General features: G+C 36.7%; 1 protein-coding gene across 2 annotated transcripts in view; it reads left to right on the top strand.

The window, feature by feature from the left end:
• The window catches only part of CACNA2D1 (calcium voltage-gated channel auxiliary subunit alpha2delta 1), a 361672-nt gene that overhangs the window by 226176 nt on the left and 110110 nt on the right, over positions 1-25386 (top strand). For both annotated transcript variants that reach the window (XM_054179081.1, XM_054179082.1), the window contains exon 7: positions 19297-19428. In XM_054179081.1, the coding sequence (XP_054035056.1) occupies positions 19297-19428 (132 nt within the window). The remainder of the gene's footprint in view (positions 1-19296; positions 19429-25386) is intronic.

The following is a 25386-nucleotide window of genomic DNA, read 5'->3' as shown; positions in this document are numbered from 1 at the left end:
TAAACTTACAATCACATCTCCATTTTAGTAATGAGCATTTTACAAAGAAGTCTATGATTGAAAATATCTTAATATTTTCACTAGTTGCATTCTCTTTGAGGGGTGGGGAATGATGTATGTTCCATGATTGTGAGTTTTTCAACATGCCCTGTTTCTTTTTTTTCACTCTCCATATCAAAAGGTAAAACCAGTAATTCTTTTTGAGGCTTTTAAAAATTATTATTTCTTAATCTTATTATCTGACAGTATTTTTGTTCAGCAGATTACAAAAATAAAATGTCATGACAAGATTTTAATTTTTTTTTCACTAAAAATACAGTGCTAATAGATTATAACTTTATGTTCTTATGTTACAGTCCTAATTTTCATTATGTTTTATCCTCTCTGTATTCAATTCTATATCTTCTACAGGGATCCAAACTTCTTCCAGGATTTGTCCAAATACTGTATTTAGAACACACACTTCAACATTTTCCTGCCATTTAGCCAGCACAAAATTGTTGTGGGTATGACACAACTGGGGCTGTTTAGTTAGAGGAAAAGAAGGGAACTGGGACTGTTTAGTTGGAGGAAGAGGAGGCTGAGGGGAGATCTTATATCTCTGTACAACTAGGACAATAGAGAGAGGTAGATACTGGTCTCTTCTCACAGGTAATTAGTGATAGAAAAAGAGGGAATGGCCTCAAGCTGCATCAGAATAGGTTTAGGCTGGACATTAGGACATTTTTCACTGAAAGAGTGGTCAAGCGGTGGATTAGGCTGCCCAGGGTTGTGGTTGAATCACCCTCCCTGGATGTGTTTAAAGAATTTTTTTAGATTTGGGGCTTAGTGTTATGGTTTAGTGGTGAACATGGTAGAGTAGGGTTAGTGGCTGGACCTGATGATCTTAAGGGTCTTTTCCAGTCTGAATGATTCCATGGTTCTAAGTGATGTGTTGACTGTGCTGTTCTGTTCAGTACTCTGAGATGTTTTGTTTCAATATTGCTGCACTTAACTCATTTGCTTCTCAGTGCTTTTTGCATTAAGTGAAATGGTCATGCAAGTATCTCACCTCTGTTCCCTTTCAGATGAAAAAAGTTGTGCAAACTGACTTTTCTTTCTTCACTAGTTCTCTGGAAACTCTTGGGAGCTTTAGTCATATATATATAAAAATAAATATATAATTTTTGTGCTTATTGTGGTCAGATGTCTCTAAATTGTGATGATTCTGGGTTTCAAGCTTTTTCCTTTGTGCACAAGAAAAAATGTTTCCTGAGGATTACTCAAGGCTCCACTTCATTGAATATCTTTTCTCACCTGGCACACCTGCTTCTGATGCATGTGAAGGAGGTTCAAACTGAATTATTTATTCCATCATGAAAAACAATCAGTAACCCCTGTCTTTCTGTCATTGTTTTCATCTCTGGCTTTGTATATTTTAGTTCCTAGGGGACAGGATACTTGACTGATTTCTGGAACTTTACATATAATAAGCCTATTATCCTTAGTACTGTTTTCTAAAGATGTTTATTAGTTCAAGTGTGGTTTTTCTGGTCACCTGTCTCCTATTGTTTCAAGTAAATATGTATCTCATCCTGATATCTCTTTCTCAGATAGTGAAAGAAATGCTACCTTAGGTGGTCTTTGAGGAATTACAGTGTCATCCGTTCCTTTTCAATTAGCTGCCCATTTCTCTCCAGTCTCCATCATTTGCCACTGCTTGGTTTTCCTTTGTAAATTTGAAGACAGCAAATTTACACTGTTGTTTTTTCACTAGCTGGTCTGTGTCTTGGTGCTGCAGTTTTTCCACAGATTACCCATCTCTCATTTCTTTGATTTAGCTTCTGTAGTACAAGCAGTTTTATGTCCAGTCTCATTGTTCCTTCCTCCCTTCAATCACACCCTCTGATTCTTGCCTGATGTTCATTGCTGGTTTCACTGACATTTGCAATCTTTGGAGTTCCTCTGTCAGGAGCTCTACCTTCTGCACACATATGTGCGTACGATATCTGCATATGTAACTTCTATCAGAAATAAGTTTTGGAAGAAAATAATTTTGTTTTGCATTTTCAGTGGTTGAAATGCTTATGATTTCTCTTACACTCTCCACTGTGAATGTATGCAGATGTTTCAAGAGGCAATGCCTTGTTTTATTTTCTCTACAGTGATGTACACTGTTTGTTTATGAGGAAAGAAAATTCCACTTGACAGTAACTGGAACGGCAGCAATTTAACTTTATCAAAGAACTGAAATTGCCTTTTACTCTTTAATGCATATGCAGCAGTAATGACAACCATAGTATAATAAATAACATACCTTGTTCACTTCAAGTAAATGGAAAATTAGGCCAGGTAGCCTTGTGGTGCTGGGTTTAGTATAGAAATTAATGTTTTCAGGTTTCATTACAGATAGATCAGATCAGCCATGCATAGTTCTTACTAATGTCAGATCAGTGAAATGCACTTTCAAACAAAGCTAATGGTGTTCCATTTGGAATAAAAAGAGGTGTGTATTCTTACCCTTTAAAAAAGAAAAGAAACCTAAAAATCCTCTTTAGATTCCATTAGGCCAAGTCTTGATTATTCAAAAATGTTGTTCTTACATCCCATTTAGGCTTTTTTTAAAACTTTGTTTGATTGTTTTTTTCCTAGTTTTAACAAATGTATTATTTTACTGTGAAAGAATGGTCACTGTAGTGGCTTCATTTTTATGCTATATAATAGTTCTGCTTCTGCAATTTCTGTGCAAGTACAGGATTTAGAACCTAACCCTTGTCCTCATAGCACTGGTGTTCCAGCCCCCTGATCATTTTCATGTCCCTCCTCTGGACTTGTTCCATCAGGGCCATGTCCTTCCTGTGTTGAAGGCTCCAGAGATGAATGCAGTACTTCAGGTGAGGTCTCACAAGAACAGAGTAAAGTGGCAGAATCACCTCTCTTGACCTGCTGGATGTGCTGCTTCTCATAAATCCCAGGATGCCACTGAATTTCTGGGCTGCAAGGGCACACTGTTGGCTCATGTCCAGTTTCTCATCCTCCAGAACTCCCAAGGGCTTTTCTGCAGGGCTACTTTCTATCCCCTCATCCCCCAGCCTGTGTTGATAATGACGATGCACTTCTAGTCAGGGCACATTTTTGTCTGTTTTACCTTGAAGTGGAGTTGTGATAATGTGTGTGCATAAACAGACTATTATAATGGTCAGATTTGTGAGCTAATGGTCATCAGCATGTTCAGGTCACAAGAGGAAAGTGTTTCTCTGAGCTTAGTAGGATTGAAGTTGTGTGGAGATAAAATCACAGAAATTAAGTAGTAGTTGTTTATTAGTTCATTATTTCTGGAGAAATAATTCCTGACCATGATGGAAAGTTTTGCTTTTCTAAAGATTTTCATAACAAGAGCTTCACAAATAAATAAAATATGTCAGTTGGCCTACTTGTGTTATAAAACAGATGTGTGTCTTTGTGTGTGTGTGAGAAAAGTTTAGGTTATTTCTACTCATCAAAAATCAGTGGGATATTTTTTAAGAATGGGCAATGTTTAGTGTAAAGATAGAAAGGCATCATCCAAGAGTGCTGTGAATTTAAAACTGTAAAGACATTGACTAAAGTCATCACTGGGATTGTCTGGGATTGTCTTTCTGAGCGGTTAACGACCATGTTGAAATCAAGATTTTCAAATGTTTTCCACAGTAGAAATTTTCTAATGTGGAGAAAGGCATTGGAATGTCAAAATGATGTCTTCAATATAAAAATGAACATGATCCCTAAGAAAATGATAAGGAAGTTGAAAGCTGTTACTCTGAAAGATCAATACAAAAAAATTCAATAGAAGCTGACAAGAGAAGTGAAAGCTCTTTGCCTGAATAAGATGAATCTAAAATAGGGAGGAATGGAATTTGACAAGTGAAAGATGGCTGCTTGCTTGTGATTGATACAACAACAAATGCAATGCAGGCTGACAAAAAAAAAAACCCAAACAACCAAACAACAAGATTCTCGCAAGATTAAGGTTAATATGAAAATTTTTGCAGTGGGGAAATGCAGATCATTACATGAAAAAGATCAGGGTGTTTGGGAATATATATAAAATATAAATATAAGGCATAATGTTACTTTAGTGTAGTTCCTTCTATAATTATTATGTTTTTTATTGATTTAAGTTGCTTATTGAGATAAGCTTTTATTTGGTCACTCCAAAATCATGTTTTGTTCTTTTGCTTGCTCTTCTCTGCAATATTCTTTGTAAATTATTGTGAATCACAACAAGGTGCTAGGGAAGTAAAGAAAGTATATTGGTACAGCTTTTAAAAGATATTACTTGCATCTTTGTAAGGGGTAGATCCAAATTCATACTCTCTACATTGTCTGTTTTCAGTGGCTTGCCCTTTTAGTGTGTGCATGTGTTACTGCAGAGAGCTCCAGCCACTGAGTTCAAGGAGTTCTGGACTAAACTTTAAAAGATGACCTCTGTGTATGTATGGTGGAGTCTACTAGAGCCTGTTTCTTAGAGCCCTGTCCGTATGGGGTTTGAGTATCACCAAGGACTGGGACACAGCTTTACAGTTAAATATCTCTCCTAGACAGTTCTCTCAGTTGCTTCATGTATAAATAATTCAGTCTCATGTCTTGCAGGAATACACTGTTTGATAGTACTGAACAGAGAGAATCACAAACATGAGAAAGCTTTCTAGGCCTTGTGTTTCAGTAGAGTTGAAGAAATTGTAGATATTTCGTATTATTAAAGGTACAAAGCAATCTTACCTAATACAAGTTTGTATTTCCTCTACCCCCATATTTCCCCCTCCAGAGATATTTGTAAGCATGCTCCTGAAATTTCCTCTTAGCAAAATATGGCATGGCTGTGTATGCTTGGAGAGGGATTGTTTTGGGGATTTTTGGAGCGACAGCTATTATGACACAGTTTTTTTCAGATGTAGATCAGTTTTGCTTTATGGCACTGATAGTAATTTATTTGCTACTGATGTTTTAAGCTTTCCTCTCTGAAGGTTGGTTGGATTTCCTGACACTAGCACTGGCTACTGAAAAATATTTTAAATGTCATCAGTATATGCAGACAGAGCTATGGGAAAGGGAAAGAAATGGTAATACAATAAGCCTTCTCTGAGGGGCTCATTGTTACTGAGCTAAATTAATCTTTTGTCTTTTAAGATTAGAATTCTAGTAGCACTAAGATTTTTTTGCTACTTGCTCAGGTAAGTTGTTTAATTTATGATCTTTCACAAGTGATCCATTAGCATTTATTCTGCATTCTCATAGTTAAACTTTCCAAAGACAGAAATATTACTTGAGTGTTTAATTTCAGAGCTCGAGAACATCTTGAAGTCACTGAACTGAACAAGGAGGCTGGTGACCATTGTCATTACACAGTTCTTTAAAGAGCAATCCAGACTTCCTGCATGAAAGCAGAGCTAAAAAACAGTAATTGAAGTCTGACAATGTAATACATGCTGATTTAGTGGCTGATATTATTGCTATTCAGTTTTACTATCTACATTGGAGGGAAAAAACCTCTGCTTATCATACAAGTATGCATTCATATCAGTGAGACTGCTTTCACCAGTAAATATGTATCTTTATGTTGCTGATGCATTTGCTGATTCAGTTTTTACTCAGAAATCCTGCTGAAGGGTGCATTATTTGGTCTATTTAGGGCAATGTAATGCTAATTAAATTGGTGAAAACAGTCACAGGACTAAATGGTGAGTTAATTCCAGGTTTCATACCCAGAGAATTATTAAAAATGTAATGGTAAGCCCTGTTATTTTTTTTTCCATTATTTTATTGTTTTGGGTTGGTCGCTTTGTGTATTTTTTTCAGAGAGAAAACAAGCATTCTAGTTGACTTCTTTTTTCTTTTTTTAAATTTTATTTTAAACTAAGAGCATCTTGCTGGGTACAAGCACTGACAGCTCTAAGCAGATGAAGCAAGATCATGAGCAAAATATAAATTGCTGAAATAGCTTGTGGAAGCCTAGAGTAGGACTGAAGTAATATACAACCTGAGGGTTCATCTCAGCTTCTTCTTACTCCTGTCTGAGAACTGTATATTTTGTCTTAACCATAGATTGGACTGATTATTCACTGCTTTTACGTATACATGTTATATGTGTATATATCTTAGAAGTGTAGGCGTGCATGTGTGTACATATGTAGTCATATATTTACATAAATGTACATGTACTCTAAAATTATTGCAAAAAAATTTAGGTGGTTTATATTCAAATGTAGGGTTTTCTTTTGCCTCTGTGAATCCTAAGTTAATACTGGATCACAGAGCAGTTGTCTTCTGCAACTCAATGTGGTTTTTTGCTGGGTATGGTTTTTGAAATTCAAGCATTTTAAAAAATCACTGAAATACATTTTACACATGTAACCATCATCATTATTTTAAACTTCTTGTATTTGAACCCACACATTCTAGAACTGAACTATGAATCTGTTCTTTCTAAAATTAATGTTGATCTTGAGCAGTTAAAGCTTCCCAGGCTCATTGGAGTACAGGAATACAGGAGTACAGGAGTACAGGAATTTTAAAAAAGTTATTTTTATGCAAAGTATCAGTAATATATGATTGTGTGTATCAACTGCATCTCTATGTTTCACCTAATTTTTAGCTCAGAAATATGATGCTGATGTGTAGCGATGTGAGCGCTACTTGTGTTTTAAACCCTAAGATCACTTGAAGTATGTGGAAATGGTATAAAACTAGAACCATAAAATAGTTTGTATTGGAAGGGACCTCCAAAGGTCGTCCAGACAACCCCCCATGCAGTGATCAGTGACATCCTCCACTAAATTAGGTTGCTCAGTGCCTTGCCGAGCCTCACCTTGATTGCCTCCAGGAATGGATCCTCAACTACCTGTTCCAGTGTTCTACCACCCATATGGTCAAGAACTTGTTTCTTATATCCAGTCTAAATCTCTCTTCTACCTTCAAACCATTGTCCCTCTTCCTATCACTGCAAGCATTTGCAAACAGTCCCTCTGCAGCCTTCTTGTAGGCCCCCTTCAGATAATGGAAGGCTGCTATCAGGTCTCCCCAGAGCTTTCCCTGGTCTGAACAATCCCAGCTCCCTCAGCCTGTCCTCACAGCAGAGGTATTCCAGTCCTCTGATCATTTTTCTGGCCCTTCTCAGGACGTGCTCCATCAGGTCCATGTCCTTCCTGTGTTGAGGGTTCCAGAGCTGGACAGACCTTCAGGGGAGGTCTTTCCAGAGCAGAGCAAAGTGGCAGAGTCACCTCCCTTGATCTGCTGGCCATGTTTCTTTTGATGCAGCCCAGGATGCTGTTGGCCTTCTGGGCTGCAAGTGCATATTGCTGCCTCATGACTGGCTTCTCGTCAGTTTTTAGTATCTCTACATGCCTGTACAGAACACAATTTCAGTTATTTTGTCATTAACATATCTCCATTTCTGCAGCAAGTTCTTGTACCACTTTTCCTTTACTTCTTCAATTTATAGTCATTAAAATTCCCTTTCATTTATAAAGTATTCCATTATTTGGTCTGACTTCTCTGTCACAGATAGCAGGGAATGAGGTCAGAGGCAGAGGCATGTTGAGCAATTGTTTTTTATTTCTCAGAAGCCAGGAGGACTATAGGTAACTGGAGAGTATTGGAGAGCTCTTCAATAGCCCCTATTGTTCTGCTGCTGCTGCTATGGTTCTTCCTTCAAGCCCCTGCTCATGTTTGCCTTACATTAGGTCTTAATTCTCATTTTGAAATTTCCAAGACATGAAAGATTCCTGCTTATGTGATTAGATTGTACTTAGCAAAATGAAATCATAATACATTAATAACCAAATAATTAGTCATGACAAATGACATAGCTACAGCATTTCTCTTTTCCATTGCTTTGCCTTAGGGGATAGTCTTCTGATGGATAACTTCTCTGCTTTTTTGGCACCTTGTATGCATGAACCGAATGCCTTTGACAGTATTTTATATTTTGCTGTGGCATAAGCTGTCAAGAGGGGGGACAAGGAAGAGATAGCCGATGATTTCTTCCAGGTCATACACCTGAATTCCCATTTTATATGAAAACAAACAAACAAACAAACATTGTCTTGGTTAGTCCTACAATGTTTCTGTAAGTGTTGTCCCTGAAGTAAGTTTGTAGGAGTCTGTCATTTAGAATGCCATTGCCTTTCTGGGCTGCAAGTGCACACTCTTTGCTCATGTCCAGCTTCTTATTCAGTAGCACCTCCAAGTCTTTTTCTGCAGGGCTGCTCTCAATCTCATCATTCCCCAGCCTGGATTGATATCTATCATTGCCCAGACCTAAGTGCTAGACCTTACACTTTACCTTATTGAACCTTGTGAGATTCTTCTCAGGCCATCTCTCCAGCCTGTCCAGGTCCCTCTGGCACCCATCCCATACTTTAGACTTATCAACTGCACCACTCATATTTGCATCATTTACAAACCTGCTTCCATTGTACATTGCTGCTGGCTGGCAAAGGTGAAGCCACAGAAACCAGGATGCTGTTACAAAAGGGAAGTAATGAGTTTCTCACTAATGATAGGGAAGTGGTTGTGCTGCTGTACTCAGCCCTGGTGAGGCCACAGCTTGAGTGCTGTGTTCAGTTCTGAATGCCACAATCTAGGAAAGACATTGAGATCTTGGAGCATGTCCAGAGGTGTTTGAAGGGCATTCCATATAAGGAGCAGCTGAAGGATCAGGAGCTGTTTAGGCTGGAGAAGAGAAGGCTAAGGGAAGATCCTACTGCTCTCTATAACTCCCTGAAAGGAGGTTGGAGTGAGGCTGGTGTTGGTCTCCTATCCCAGGTAACCAGCAATAGGATAAGAGGAAATGAGTTTAAGTTGTGCTGGGGAGGTTTAGATAGGGCATTAGCTTTTTTACTGAGAGAGTGGTGACGCTTTGGAACAGGCTGTCCAGGGAGGCTGTGGGGTCACCAACCCTGGGGGTGTTCAGGAAGCATGTAGGCATGGTGCTTCTGGATATAGTTTATTGGTCATGATAATTGGACTCAATGATCTTAAAGGTCTTTTTTTATGATTCTATGATTAGTGTTCTATTGCTTCATGCAGTCATTTTTTTAAACATGATACGCTAAAAAATATACCCAGAGCACAATAGAACTTGGCTGTGCTAAGGTCCTGACATTTGGATTTCCTTACTTCATTTATAAAATATGAAAGCTAAATATGTGAAGAAGTTCATGTAGTAGGGGTGAATGTTGTATTTTACTATGTTGTATGATTCCTTCTTAAAAGTTAATTAAAATCCAGATTAATAGTTTTATAACCTCCTCATTATCCTGGGAAAATATGGTAGTTTCAATCCTTGATCCCTGATTGTAGTCAAAAGTAACTGTTTAGCATCCAGTATGACTTCAGAGGTGTTTTTAATGTATTTTTAACCAATTTGGTTCCTGATGCATTTTTTTTCCACTCCATAGCAGTTGTTTCATCTGTTTCTGTATTTCTTTAACATATTTGTCTCTTCATATTATTGGGAATGATCTATATCAAAGCCCTTAGAAATCCTCACACTCAGCAACTTCTCTAATTTTAAAAGCTCTATGTATACAATATTTATTCATTGAGGAAGTATTGTGGCCCTTAGTTAAATCTAGGAAACTAGAGCAGCTAAAAGCACAGTTTAAAGCGTTAGGGCAGGTATATATGAGGCAATAAGATTTCTTCTTAAATAATAGGGCAATGAGATTTACTTCTTCATCCCATTCCAGTTGTTTTCTGCAAAATTACTGCTTCTTCCTATGTTTTTACATAATCATAAAGTAATTTAAAGACAAGGAGATCTTTAGCAAGCACATAATTATAAATGTGTTTCTGTTTGTACATTATAGAATCAAGACTGCTATACCAAGTGAATAAAACAGTCAATATAGAAAATTTAGATGAATCCTAAGAAAGTACTCATGATGTAAAAAGCAGACAAAAAAACCTACAAAGCAGCTTAACATTTTTGCATTCCCAAAGATCCTTTTGATTCTTTTATTATTTCAAAGGCATTTGGAATCTTATGAAGTCATTTGCAAGGGTGATTTTTTTCTCTCTCTCTCATTTGCATAAAGTATCTAAAGTAATAAGTCTTGGCTCCTAATTCCGTGATCTGCTTATTGTGACTGACAAAATACTACATTCAGAGAAAGCAGCTGAACACTGCAGAGTTAAAGCTTTCTGAAGATGAAGGATGAAATCAATTCCCTGTGCAGAATGGAAATTTAGTCATTAACTGCAGGGACACCAGGATTCACTCCCAAGAGTGGAATTCAGCATAGCATCTTGGAAGAACAGGAACAGGAGTCTGTGTTGTTCCTCATTGACTGAGTACTATAGATGAAACAAAAATATTTTTCCCCTTGTAAAGGTACAGGTGAAGGCTTTGTTTACAGCAAGACATAGCAGTGTCTTGAGAGAGAAGGAAAACCTCTGTTTGTGCAGGCATAAAGATTTGAACTTTCACCTTTCTAGTACCCTATAGTCATTGCTGTTTAAAAGATAAATTTTATTTATATTGCCTCCACATAACCTTGAAAAAACACCAAACCAAGCTTAATTAACAGTTGAGGTATAATACCTGTGATGATACCAAGATAGAGAATGACAATTTCTGTTTTAGTTTTATGTTCTGGTTTTGAGAAAGCATGAAGCAGTTTCACACGAGACAGGTGTTTCATAAGTTGGAGAGGACGTCTTCTTCTTTGTCACAACCTTTGACCACAACCACCACCACCAAAAACAACAAAAAGGAAAGTTGTGATAACTTCATCATTTTCAATCTGCAAAACTCATCCATAAGATAGAATATGGAGAAGGAGCAGGAGCTGTTCCATCTGTACAAGCTCAGGTGATGAAGCAGACCTTGCCTCATCATCATTTTGCTCACGTATCCACTTGTGCATTTTATTCCCTCACACTTGATGTGTCTTGAATTTCTGTTGCCGAGATACATTTAGGTAGATTAAGCCAGCCTGCTATTCATTAATATTTCATTTATATGGGGATTACATTAGAATCCATTAGCCAAATCCACTTTATTATTTTAATATGTATTAAAATGCCCTAAACCTCAGAAAAAATGTTGTCTATGAAATAGATGTACATTCTCCATAGACAATCTATTTAATAAATATTTTTTACAATATATAATTATTATTAAATATATTTTAAAATGATATTTTAAAATATATATGGAACATGCATATGTATGTTATTATGTAGAGATATATACTTCAATGTAGTAACAAAATATCCAGAGTTTATTTGCAAACATTTAATATTCATGAATTAAAAATGAGCAGGAAAAGAGCTTTTACCAGGAAAAGAGTTGCCATGACTGTATAAAACTGCAGTTTTTGTGGTTACTACAATTCAGCTTCTAAATGGGCCTTTTCTTTGTTTGTGACACTGGTTGATACATTGGAATAGGGAATCTTTTTGCTTGACAAATCCAATTCTTAATCTAGATAGCCTATGTCATTCCTTTGATCAGCTGATCGAGCTCCAGCTGAAGAGATCTGGGCTCCTTGGCTTGTGTCTCCTAGCAAAGGCCATTCTAAGTCTTTCTACCCTAAAAGACATCTCCTAATTGCCTGTTCTGTTTTTTTTTTCTGAAGTACTTTATATGCATTTGTTATTGTGCCAGTGCCATCCTTATGTATATATAAGGTGAATCACATCCTGGGCTGCATCAAAAGAAGCACATCCAGCAGATCAAGAGAGGTGATTCTGCCACTTTGCTCTGGTGAAAACTTATCTGCAGTACTGCATCCAGCTCTTAAGCCCTCAACATGGGAAGGACATGGACCTGATAGTTCAGGTCCAGAGGAGGGCCATGAAAACAATCAAGGGGGTAGAGCACCTCTGCTATGAGGACAGGCTGAGGGAGCTGGGCTTGCTCAGCCTGAAGAAGAGAAGGCTCTGGGAAGAATCTAACAGCAGCCTTCCAGTACCTGGAGGGGGGCTATGAGAAGGCTGCAGAGGGACTGTTTCCAAAGGCCTGGAGTGATAGGATGAAGGGCAATGGGTTGAAATTAGAGAAGAGCAGATTGAGATTGAGACTGGATGTTAGAAACAAGTTCTTTAGCATGATGGTGCTGGAATACTGGAATAGGTTGCCCAAATTGTTAGTTGAGGTCCCATCCCTGGATTCAGGGCAAGGCTCGCCAAGGCTCTGAGCCTTGTGGCTCTGCTCTGGTGGACAATATCCCTGCTTACTGCAGGGGGCTTGGACTAGATGACCTTTGGAGGTCCCTTCTAAGCGAAACCATTCTATGATTCTATACCCTTTTTAGGACTGTATTTGTTTTATGACTCTGTATCACTTTTTCTAGCTTGTATTACTCAGACTCTCTCCTTCTGGAAGACAGATTTTTCTGTTCATTACCAGGTATCTTGGTGGCCATTTTCAGCACTTTGTCCACATACAATTAATCTTTTTGGCATAACAGTCAAAACAAACACAAATTATGACATTATGTGTCAACCAATCTTTATTTTCTTGTATTAGTACATCTCTATTATTGCTAGAGATCTTTGTGCTTTGCAGTTTACCATGGCTGGAGAGAGAATAAAAGGAATTACTGTTAATGGCTAATATACATGTTGTAAGAAAGATTGTAAATAATTATTGATAGGTGATCTACATAAAATGAGCATTGAGTGGTATCCATTTCCAAATTAATTTTTGAGACTACAACTAATAGAAATTTCAATGAGAATTGTCAAAATAGTTGAAAAGTTGCAGAAAGCAGGAGGTAGGAGCTAAAACAGTTTTGCATTAATTGGTCTGTTTTAAGGTGCTTTTCTTCTCACTTAACCCAGCTACCATTTAGGATTTACTGAACTTTTAAAATGCTCTAGTGACTGAAAACTTATTGAAGCTTCAGAAATTATTCCAGAATAGCATTTCCAGACAGTCTTTTGATTGTTTTTTGTTAGCACCTAATTTTATTTTATTTTTTCAATGGAGAAAAGTCTTCATTAAAGATGAAGCATATCTCTATAGCTAGTTTAATTTGGGTGTCACTATGATACGCTTGGAAATGCTAACCAAAAAAACCCAAACACCAACACAAACAACAACACAAAAACTTAGAGCAAAGAAGAGGAAAACCAGAGTTAATCTGTGTAATGTAGTCATCATTACTTTTTAAGTGGGTGTTTTGGTGATATTGAATCATTGATATTTCCATAAAAATACAACACATTAATTTAAAAATAATACTTAATCTGTTGGGTTTCTTTAAAGAAGGAATCAGTTCCGATTGGAGGGCTTACTTGGAAGTCACATGTGAAAACAAATAAATAGCAAAATGTCAGGTGCTGCTGTAATTATATTAATAAGTTCATTCTGCTTTCCATTGTACTTAGGTTTTAGCACTGTGTGCAGCTCTACAAAATCTGAAAGTCCTCTGGAATCACTCTAATCAACAGAATCTGTCATATTTTTAAAATTCTAACTCTCTTCTGAGAAAAATCCTACAGTGCTCTGTGGTTACTTACAGAGGATATTATTCCATTCTAGAATATGTGCTGTCGCATTTTGATATTGGAGGAAACAAGGAAGAAAACAACATTTATACCCAGCTTTTAACATCCACAAATACTATGATGTGCAATTGGTTGCAATGTAAAATCTGGGTGTCTTTTATGTTTTAAAGTGATAAATAACTTGTTAAAAATTATGACTGTATATTGAAGAGTCTATGACTCTGCTTTGTATTAACTCTATTTAGTTGGGCTTAGAAGCTTAATTCCATCTTCTCGTCTTGACATTTTTATTCGTATTTCTTTCTCCTGGGTGTTTCTTCTTTTAATAAGCTTTTACTGTGCTTATCTAGCTATCAGCATGTGGCAGCTAAGACAGTCAGCATATAGGGTATGGCATTGCCAATTAATGTACTTGATTTGACACAGGCACAATAATACTCTAGAATCCAGTGACTTCTGAGAATTATTGGTAGAAGCATCTGGGACATAATGTCAGACATCTAATGGGGAGTAAAGAGGTTGTTCATTTAAGGAAAGAAGTACACTACATTTAATCATTTATGCTTTTAATTAAAAGTGCGAAATTTCTACTCTGTAAATTTTCTTTCAGCAACCATAGATTTTGAAATTATCTCATTATTGTCACATATGCTAAAAAGTGTATTTTAATGCTTTTTATGCACCACAAAATGCACATTACCCAAATAGTTCTGATTATCCAGTAACTGTTCCAAATACAAATGCTACTTTCACAGCAAGACTTTGTAACTGATTTATATGTGCAAGATCCAGCAGAACATCACTTACAGTAATGACCTATCCAGCTGGAAAAGCCACTATTTAACAGTTATTGTGTGTTAAAATTTAAGACTTATGTTTTCTTTCCCCCCTGTGCTTTCAATGGAAAGGAGGCATTTCCTTTGCGTAAATCCTTGTTTTGATAAAAATGAACAGAATCTATTCTGTTTGAGATATTTTTTCCCCATTTGTAATTCTTTACCTTTCAAAAGACATAGTTAAATAAATAGAACAGTTTCAAACCAGCTGGTGGATGGGATGTTTTCAAGATAAATACAAGTTAATAAAATGTTTGCAACTAATGTAATATATTTGATTAATAAAAATGTGATAAATTTGATTAACACCTTGGACTATGTGTGCAAACTATATTTAAATCATGCAGTTTGTAGATACATGCTGAAGCCCATGTAGGTATCTCACAACGTGCTCAGGTTTATTTACTTAACTTCTGCAGACATGTTGGGTAGAACACTCCCCAGTTTCCCTAGCTCTCAGAATTTTCCAGTACTCACTTGTAAGTAGTTTCTAATCATCTGTGAAATTAGGAGGATTTTGTGTAACTGTTTTGTGTTGGACACTTTCTGAAGTTTTCTGTGTAAAGGCTAAGTATCTAAATTCAGATTTCTGATTACACTCTGAGGACCAGTTACCTTGGAGACAGTGTACCGTTTGGAGTCACTGTAATCCTTCTGTTGCCTTGGCCTCTTGCTCATGTTGAACTTTGTGTGAGAGAAGTAGATGGCTTAAAACATTCATCTGAATCTGAAGGGTTGAAGTTATTAACAGGATAGTTCTTTGAATGACTGTATTTGGGAATTATGGATAAAAGAACGTGTGTGCGTGCAAGTATACACACATCTATATAAGCCAGTACTAATACCTAACTAAAATTACTTTATAATCAAAAAGACTCTTCCTAGTTAGTCCAATGTAAAATGAAATAGGAGTGCAACTTTCCAATGACAGTGATTTAATGTAAGATGGAGGGAATGTAGTCTTGAAAAAGACCAATTTATGCCCTCAGTAGAGTACCTGTAATATTTGACTAGCACGGCTACAGATGGAAGCCTCTGCACACACAGACAAGGAATATGCACTTGAAAATGTATTGTCCCTCTGTGTATGCATTTAAATAGTGTAATATTTGATTGCAAGTATCCATTTCATTCATAACAATAATTAGTCATTGTTATCTTCAAAGAAATCAGTGAGTCAACTTCATTAAAGAGGATATGGAAGTGTAATATATTCCACACAGTGAAAGAAGATTAATGAGTTGCTGAAGAGCTCCCTTCTGTTCTCCCCAGCGTACGTGTAGCTGCCACATCAGGGAGCAGCAGCTCACATATTTTCAGATATAGTAAATAGCTCCCAGGCTTTTCAAATGAAGTTGTACTCTGTGTTGTATGCAGGCCAGGGCCTATACATTGAATAAATCATAAGTGTGTTCCAGCTCTTCTATAGAGAGCATGGTAGTGTTCTCTATTTTTTTATTGATTGCATTTGCAGAAGGAAATTGAAGTCATTCCTTGTAAAGGCCCCTAAACCTTGTGTCATAAGGAATAGGGGGGGAAAGGAGAAGATGGATGGAGTTCAGTGGAATTAGCCAGAAAGAATGACGTTTCCAATTGTATGATGATATTATTTTTTCCCATCTTGCCTATATCAAGTGAAAGGTAGTAGCTGAAGTACTTTGATGTAGTAATCTTCAAAGATTTCTTTTTAGCAGAAGTGGAAATAAGTTTATTGGACTTTTTGCCAACTAGATTTTCTGCCAGTTATCATTCAAAAGCTTTTTTCTGTACAGAAGTTAACTCAAAGGGAAAGGTTTAAGATGTACAACATCTCAGCAGATGTAGCTGTAACATCTTGACTTTTTATTTTAATGTAGTGCATTTTCTTAATAACAAAACAACACAAAAATAATTCTCGCTGTATTCATGAAGGCAGTATAAATCCATGTCTGTCAGATCAGCTTGTTCTGACAGGTGGCATGGTCTCTACTATGAACTAGTGATGGCAAAACTGCATTGATTTTTATTTGCAAATTGAAAATCATGATATTTCAGTATGAACCATTTGAAGAATAGTATTATTGCTGTTTATGGTCATTTTTTGCTTGTTTTTCTTTGGTTGCTGTAAGCTTTAAACCTGGATCTAGAGGTGTTGGTTTGAAATTGCCTGTTACCAGAGGTACTGTATTAAACAGAAAACACAAAGAAAACAAAAAGCAACTGATTTAGTTTGCCTTTCAAAGACTAGGATATATTCTTTAGCAGAAGCAAAAGAGTAATATAAGCTGTGGAAAAACACTTGCAAAAATAAATGATTAAAGCAAAATTTCCCATCATCTTTTTTCTTCTTTATTAATTACTGGCTTAGTTCAGACAAATGTGGGCACTTTCTATTTCAAGTATACTTGCAGATAAATTGAAACAAAAAAATTAAAAATCAAACAACCAAAACATCCTGAATAAAGGTCTGAATTACAAATAGAAGATTGCTCCTGACTGTCCAATAAGCTCTTTTCTCATCAGCCTCAACACATAAAGGCTGTGTGTCTGTTCCAAGAACAAATTGTTGTCGTTGTGAGAAAGTGAATTAAAGGTAAGGTGATAGATGTGTAACCTCACGTGTGTTATTAAAGTTTATTTCTGAAATGAGACTCAGGCACTTAGCTATGAATTTCTGGAGTGCAGGAAGATATGTTTTTCAGCATCTCAGAAGAGATGTTACATGCTGTTAGCAGCTTTTTCCCACATTGTTTTGCTTCTGTGAGGATGTTCTGTTCTCATTGCTGATCTTGAATTCCATGTAGTTTATTTTTTTAATTCCAGCTTCATGTGTGAAGTTGTTTTGGTTTAGGTTTTTAGTTGGTTTGGTAGGGGGTTGTTTGGAGTTTTTTATTTCCCTTGCTGAAGGTTCTTGGATTTTTTTAGGGTGTTGTATTTGTTTTTGGGAGAAAATTATAGAGGAGGAGGCAAAGGAAAGTGGGACACAAGTAAGATCTATTGACTTTAACTATAAAGCATTACTTCTCCATAAATATGATCTAGTGAGCACTATTTCTTGCTTTATAGCCCAATCTCAGCAAGTCTAATAAAAGATGAAATTATCAGTTCCATTCAGTATTTCAATACTTAGTTAATTTACTATTTGTAGATGATCTCCTTATTTTCGCCTTTCTAAGTATATGCATGTATTTTAAATATATACTTCTATATATGACTGTGTGCATGCAGAGGTGTATGTAAAAATATCAATTCATATATATATTAGAGAGTGATGTCACATAGGCACTCTTTGCACGGAGCACTTGTACATGTATAGTCAGTAGTTTATCTTCAAGATAGTTTATTCATTACTTATTCATAGCTTACAGTCTGAAGGAAAACCTTTCTTTAGAAATTTGTATCACATTTCATATGTGATGAGGATGTTTTTCAGGAGGTGCATAGTCACTAATTTAGAAAAGCATTTATGAACACAATTAGCAATAAAATATTATTTTCCTGATTAAATAGTTTTCTGACTAGGAGTACCAGTGCTCTGACCAGGGTGGTAAAGTCACTGACGGGTTTGGAGACACAGGCTGCAGCATTTTTAACTCCGGTCACAAGGCCAAAGAAATGCATTGGTTTATATTGTTATGAGACTTGGGAATTCATAGAGGACTCAGAAATCTGAATGCTTTTTTGTCTCCCTTGTGCTCTGAATGCCGCCAGGAACCATTGGCATAGGCTTCCACTGGGCCAAGTACTCTTTACATCAGATGTCTTTACATCTGTGTGTATGTGTGTGTAAATATTTGTATTCTTGTAAAGAGACAGGTATATAGTACAAGCTTACTGGTTACAGGGAATCTCAAGAGCTGAAAAGGTAATCTACTATTTTTGTGAGAGCAATATTATCTTAAAATTACCTTGAAAAGAAAAGAACCAAACCTTTCTTCAGAACACATGGTCTAGCAATTTTCTCCTTAACCTTTACAAACAAGGCTATAAAATTTAATGTTGTGATTTCATTTCTCTAGCACCTGTTAACAACCTCACTGTGGAAATGGGCTGTCAAATGTTAACTTTCAATCTGTCCTTATTTTTTTTTCCATGATAGCAGAGGACAGGAACTTAGACCTACATACCAAATGTTGTACTGTGATGCTACTCAGGTGCCTTAAATGTGAACTGGTTTTATTTCAGCCTGACTTGCTCATTTCCAGGATAAATTGAGTTTCCATTCCCATGTGCACCTTCATGGTAAAGAATTTGTTCTGGAACATCCAGACTAAATCTCCTCTTCTGTAATTTCAAACCACTGCCCCTCATCTTTTCACTACAGGCCTTCAGAAACAGTCTTTCTTCAGCCATCTTGTAGCCCTCTTCAGGTACTAGAAGGCCACTATTAGGTCTCCCCAGAGCCTTCTCTTCTCTGGGCTGAACACCCCCAGATGGTTAAGCCTGTCCTTGTAGCAGAGGGGTGCCAGCTCCCTGATCATTTTTGTGGCTCTCCTCTTGACTCACTCCATCAAGTCCATGTCCTTCCTGTGTTGAAGGTTCCAGAACTGGACACAGTACTCCAGATGAGGTCTTACCAAAGCAAAGTGGCAGATTTGGAAAGGGACATTTTTGCTAACTTTCTAAGGAATATAGACCTACTCTTGTTGATGTCATTCTAGTCGGTTGTTATTGTAGCATGTTGTAATTAGCAAACAACAGCTTTACAAGGTGGCATTTATTTTATCTTTAACTGGAAATTGCAGCTAGATTGACATCACAGAAAAAAAAGTATTTGTAGGAAATTTCGGATATGCAGTCATTGCATAGACATAACGTAGTGGGAAGAAGGGAGCATGGAGAATGAAGCAAGAATGAAGAGTGTGGTTCTTTAAGTCCACTTCGTGGATTAGTTAAATGAAATGTTACTACTTTCTGTAGTAGTTCAGTTTCCTTTTTCTAGTTATTGCTGCTTATGTTAGGATGTTAATTTTTAATACCAAATATTTTATGTCTTTTATAGCAACAATTGTGTTAAATGAACTCAACTGGACTGCAGCCTTGGATGATGTGTTCAAGCGGAACAGAGAAGAAGACCCCACTTTATTATGGCAGGTTTTTGGTAGTGCAACTGGCCTCGCTAGGTATTACCCAGGTGAGTGAAGTCTCCTAAAGAACTGTCTTATGACACATACTGCCTTAAAAGATATTTACAGCTATAAAGCAGCATAAAAATTACTTTCTGACAGATATACTTTCAGAAGTAACCCAAAAATTGTGAACATGATGTCAGAAAGCTCCTATGAGGGGGAAGAAACTGGAAGTGAAATACAGAATTAATACTTTTACAGTAAGAAGGACAGAAGAGGTCCTTTGAAAAGACTAAGAGTTAAATTTTATTTTTTGAATATTTGCCAGTGCAGTGTTTTCACATGTGTAGTTTTTAAAATAGTGACTCAGTGACTATACAGGTATCATTATGGTTAAAGTAAGTAAGAATATGATTGCACTGTGCAGTTTTTGTGTCCTGTAGAACATCTCTGGCAATTATTATCTTTGCTCTTAAAGCTAAGGTCAATGAATGCAACTTGATTATCTCAATCAGCATCTGTTCCAGCTGTCAAAGAGTCCCATTACTGTATCACACTAATTAATTTAAATAGATGTATATTTTACTGAATGTAGCCCTTTCTATACCCTTAATTTGATTGTTGATGTGCACAGGCTTGTTTTATGGCAAGGTAGACTGCCTGTGCTGCTGCTGCTGTTATCAATGCCACAAGACAGTTGTGTACAGCGTCTTGTCTCTTACAACATTGAAATCCTTTTTTTCTGTTTATATGGGATTGCTTGTGTTTCTGAAGGTGAAGTGGATTATTCTAAAGCTGTTACTCTATCGTTAGCACAATTGCTAGTAGAGGCAGAGAAACCGCCTTAGGCTACTTTACAGGAAGAATATTTTATAGCACTGTTTGTTTTGTCATGATAGATGCTCATGAAATAAATACAGTTAGCTGTTGCAGTAAAAATAATATTGAAAATGCTAATTTCATATTTGTTTTATATTCAAGTCTTCTATTTCAATGCTTCTGAGATATAGTAGTGCTGTGTTTGGAATCACCATTTGTCACTGCTTACTGTATAGGGATATTTTCCAAGTGCTGACAAAGAAGTGTGTCTTAAATGCATCTCTGTGCCAATGTCTAGGAAATAAATTTCAAGTATAAGATTATCTCACATTGAAATCTCATATGAAATATATAGTCTTATATCTTGCTAACCTGTCTGGACCACTTTTTGCCAGCACAACATAGAAACTTCAGAATCTTTTTTTTTTTTCCTTCCCCCCTCAGAGCACCTCTGTAAAATAGGAGCTGTTTGTTTTCCCTGCTTTGCAGGTGGTTATATACCTTCTCTATATTCCATGTAAACATAAATTACAATGTAGTATAACACTCAGATCCTTGCACCTCTTGCTTGTTCCATAGCCAAGTGCCTAAGTCATTACTAGCTGGACAGTCCTGTCAGAACTTAACTTCATAAATTCCTGGGTAATTCTCCAATTCTTAAATTCTATACACATGCACAGTGACCTGGAGCAGTCCTGACAGACCTTTGAGTTGTATCTGCATTGTTTTGTGTGTTTTCTCCTTCCCTCTTCTTTCCATCTACAGCTCAAATCAGGTTTAGATTTGGATTTTTAGATTCTGGATTTTAGTCTTGTTGAAGGTTGTCCATGTTTCTCTTTTTGTAAACTCTCTGTCTTGGTTTGCTGACACAAATTTTCCAAAAATGAAATCACATTTCATATACTAGAATGGATGGTTTTCACATGTAAAATATTGCTTCATTATATTTGCCTTAGGTAAGCCTGCATCAAAGTCATGAACTTCATAGTGATGATATATGTGAAAGACTTTGGAATCATCAAAACCCAAAATTAAAATGCATGGATAAGTCTGATCATTATTATGTGAAACATATCTACTGAGTCTTTCCTCCCTTAGAGAAAATCCATCTTTGGTATCTCTAAGCTATAGAGGGTGTCTTCAGTCACAGGTTTTTTGAATGAATGTTTTTATCAGATAGTATCCCACTGTCCTGAGTAATGGACATCACTTCTGTGCTAAGCAGACTTTAAGGCTGTCCTTGTCACCATAGTAACCAGCATCATGAAGAGATCTTTCTATGAGCAATCCTATGAGTGGAAGGTATGTGTGAAATATAAGATTATTTTTTCTATTACACACATCCCAGTGTTTCCTACATATATTCTATATTTTTTTTGTATTGTTGTACTCTTCTTTATCACCACATATAATTTTATATAATTTTCAGCTGTGCTTTGTCTGCCTTTTTGGTACATCTGTGTTCCCTTGTCTCTATTGAGAGGATAAGACAGCTTCCTTCTGACTATAAGCTAGGTTGAGACACACGGCAGTTCATGAAATGAATGAAATTAATATTCTGGCAGGATGTATCTCATTCACTAGATACGGTCTGTCTAATGCAGAATATCTGATGCCTTTTTAAGAGGTAAAAATAAGTGTCAATAATCACAGAAGCACAAAATTATTGTGGTTGGAAGAAACCTCTGGAAGTCACCCGGATCAACCCTTCTGCTCAAGCAGAGCCGCTAATGTACGTCTAGTCTTGGATTCTTTTTGTAATACTATTTTCAAAGAGATGTTTGTGTAGTGGCAGGAGGTTGAAAAATTAAACTTTTTAAAAATTATTTTTTAAATCTTGAATCCATTCCCTCTGGACATGTTTTGTTTACTCCATGTAGACAGAAAGATACTTTAATATAGATCAGACCAAAGATTTAATTTATAATTAACCAGAGAACAGGGGACAAATCTGTTACACAGAAAAATAATTTAATTAAAGTAGCTTAATATGGTTTGACAGATAGCAAGTTACTTGCATTTTGTGAACCATCTACCCAGCTAATTTTACTGCTAGGTTTTAGAAAGCACTGTCTGAAACAACAATCTTATACCAAATTTTTGGCAGGCTACTTGGAAGTACAGGTATAAGCCAACTTAGTTCCTCTTTTAACTTTGAATCCTTCCTAATTATAGAGGTAATGAGGATTAGAATTGTTAATCAATGTTTCATTAAAATACTGCAATGGGAAGCATATTATTTTCACTGGAGCAATTGTTAATTTAACAAATTTAAAAACCACTTTGGTTTTTTGTGCCTTTTGTCAAATACCACTTTTCTCTTTGCTTACTTTTTTTTTTTGGTAAGGCTGAGATCCTTAGCAGAAGATTTTTTTTTTTTTTAAAAAACTGCAGACAGTAGACACTAATCTGTAATTAAATATGATATAGGAGGCTTTCTAGTTAAGGCCATAAATACTCTTAAGAAGGTTTGACTGCAAAGGATTACTCAGATGAAAACTCTTGATTTAGATGAATGTTTAGTAGAGAACATGTTTTATCAAGTGTAGCAACTCAGCTCTCTCAGGGAGCTGTACTGAATACTGTCAAAGGTGTGGTAGGTGCCACAAAAGGTAATATGGATAGTTTCAGGTTCCAGGTATTGGGTTTTTCATAGTAGAAACAGTAACATGATGATGCAAGAATAGATTCACCATCTCTTTTCATGGGATGCTGAACTTAGAATCAGTATGACAGTATTTAGTTTGCAGTATGCTGACCGTAGGAATGTGCCACACTTGGTCCAAAATGTTGAGGTGATTCATAATAAAACTGAAAAAGAAATGCTATCCTGTTCCCAGGTGCTTCAGACCCTCCCTTTTCGTTTGGAGATAGAAGGGCCTGTGGGAAATTAAATGTGAAACTTTCTCAGTATGACATGCCATCCAGGGATGGTGATTCAACTGCCTCCCTGGGCAGCCAGCTCCAATGTTCGACCACTCTTTCAGTCAAAATATGTTTCCTGTGACTAGCCTAAACCTCCTCTGTTGTAGCTTGATGCTGTTCCCTCTTGTTCTATCATTGATTAACTAATTGCCTGTGAGAAGAGACCAGCACCTACCTCTCCCTATTGTCCTTTAAGGTAGTTGTAGAGAACAACAAGGTCTCTCCTCAGCCTCCTCTTCCTTACACCAAACTGTCCCAGTTCCCTCAGCTTCTCCGTATCAGACTTATTCTCTAGGCCCTTCACCAGCTTAGTTGCTCTTCTTCACACCCACTCCAGTGCCTCAATGTCCCCCTTGTATTGAGGTGCCCAAAACTGAACTCAGTACTCAGCCCTTCCCAATGCATAGCACTGGACACTACTTTGTTCTGTATTACAAGAGTGCTCAACTCTGTTCTAGGAGGCTTCATGTTCTCCAACACCCCTGATAAGACTATTTTATGCTATACTGCAAGGCATATATATGCCACACAGCTTAATCTGAGACCAAAGAACACCTTCTAGTTTAATGAAAAATGTCACTGTCCTTGTTTTGCAGATAAAAGAAACAGGTATAGTGAGATGACTTCTTCAGTGATCCTTTGAAGGTTAGGAATTCAAGCCAGGAATACATGTAACACCTTTTTTTTTTTTTTTTAATAAAATAGATATTTAGTATTTTATTATATTCATTAACTCATATTTACACATCAGCAGGTGGTTTAATCTTAGAAACCTTGTAGTACCCATGTTGAAGAGTACAGACATGAGAACCATTACATTCTTTCCCTTTTCTACTGTAGCTCTGCCTCGTATTTGGCTTTACTTTAATAAGTAAGCAATTGTGTGACAGGAACTTTTAATTAATTGCAGAAAAATCTCTTTATGTCTCTTATGCTAGTACTGTACTAGGCTATTCCTATGTAATTAGGGCTTACAAGGTGTTCAGAGCAGAAATTCACACATAAAGAAAAGACAATTCTGCAGCACTGATTATCGAGAAAAATATTTTTATCCATAAAGTCTTAAAATTCTTGAATTAAAAACCTGGATAGAGAAGATTTAGTATTATCTCTTCCCCTTCATCTTGAACCTATTTCCAGATGTCAGTGAAGCAGGTCTCACTCAACCACTAGAGTATTCCCTGCTTAGATATTTTAATAATGGAAGAGCTTTAAAAATCAATTTCTAATAAAATAAAATGGTCTCCCTTCAAATGAAGAACTTGCTGTGCACAGCTGCTCTTGTGTAGCCATTAATGGCCAGCAATAGTGTTGTAGCTATGATATTGAACTCTCCAAAGAAAGTCATTACCGAAGCAGATGCTAAGACTAGAAAGCCTAAAAAATCCATACAAAATGAATCAAAAGCCTGGAAAAACTGAGAACTTAACTTTTTCTTTTGCAAAAGGTTTTATATTTTATATCTGCCAGTTCCTATTAACAACTTGACTTTTAAAAGAGCATTCAAAGTTTAAGATAAAAACAAAACAAAACAAAAAGACCCAAACAAACAAACAAAAACCACAAGCCACCAAACACTTTCTTAATAATGTAGCTTATAAATTATCAGTTAGTGCAATTAGTGTGGAGGTTGGGTAGCCTAGTTCTAGTTTTTCATTGAAATAAGCCTCTTTGAGGATTGTTCCTTTAATTTTGGGGTTTTTTTTTGTGTGTGTGAAATCTTGGGGAAAGGACCTGTGCTGGCATGATTTGGATCTAACATGCCCATGATATGGAAAATCTTACAATGTGTTTCATTGTGGCTTGTTTTTCTAAAACAATGTACTGAGTGTTGTACTTACAGAAGCAGATCCACCCAGCTATAAGATAATCACAGAATCACAGAATGGTAGGGGTTGGAAGGGACTTGCAGAGATCATCAGGTCCAACCCCTCTGCCAGAGCAGGATCACCTAGGGCAGGCAGCACAGGAACGTATTCAGGCAGGTTTGGAAAGTCTCCAGAGAAGCAGACTCCACAACCTCTCTGGGCAGCTTGTTGCAGTGCTCCAGCACTCTCACTATGAAGTGTCTCCTCATGTTGAGATGGAACCTCCTGTGTTCTAGCTTGTGCCTGTTCCTTGTCCCATCACTAGGCACAACCAAAAAGAGCCTGGAGCCTTTATCTTGACACCCAGTCTTTCCTCATAGGAGAGATGTTCAAGTCTGCAGCTATCCTGGTTGGATTCTCTCCAGTAGATAATATGCTATTTCTAGTGAGTTACTGAAATTGCAGCTGGAG

This window comes from Dryobates pubescens, chromosome Z (assembly GCF_014839835.1).
Source record: "Dryobates pubescens isolate bDryPub1 chromosome Z, bDryPub1.pri, whole genome shotgun sequence".
Taxonomy (NCBI): domain Eukaryota; kingdom Metazoa; phylum Chordata; class Aves; order Piciformes; family Picidae; genus Dryobates; species Dryobates pubescens.
The sequence above is the reverse complement of the archived record's forward strand: the minus strand, read 5'-3'. Positions and strand labels throughout refer to the sequence as shown.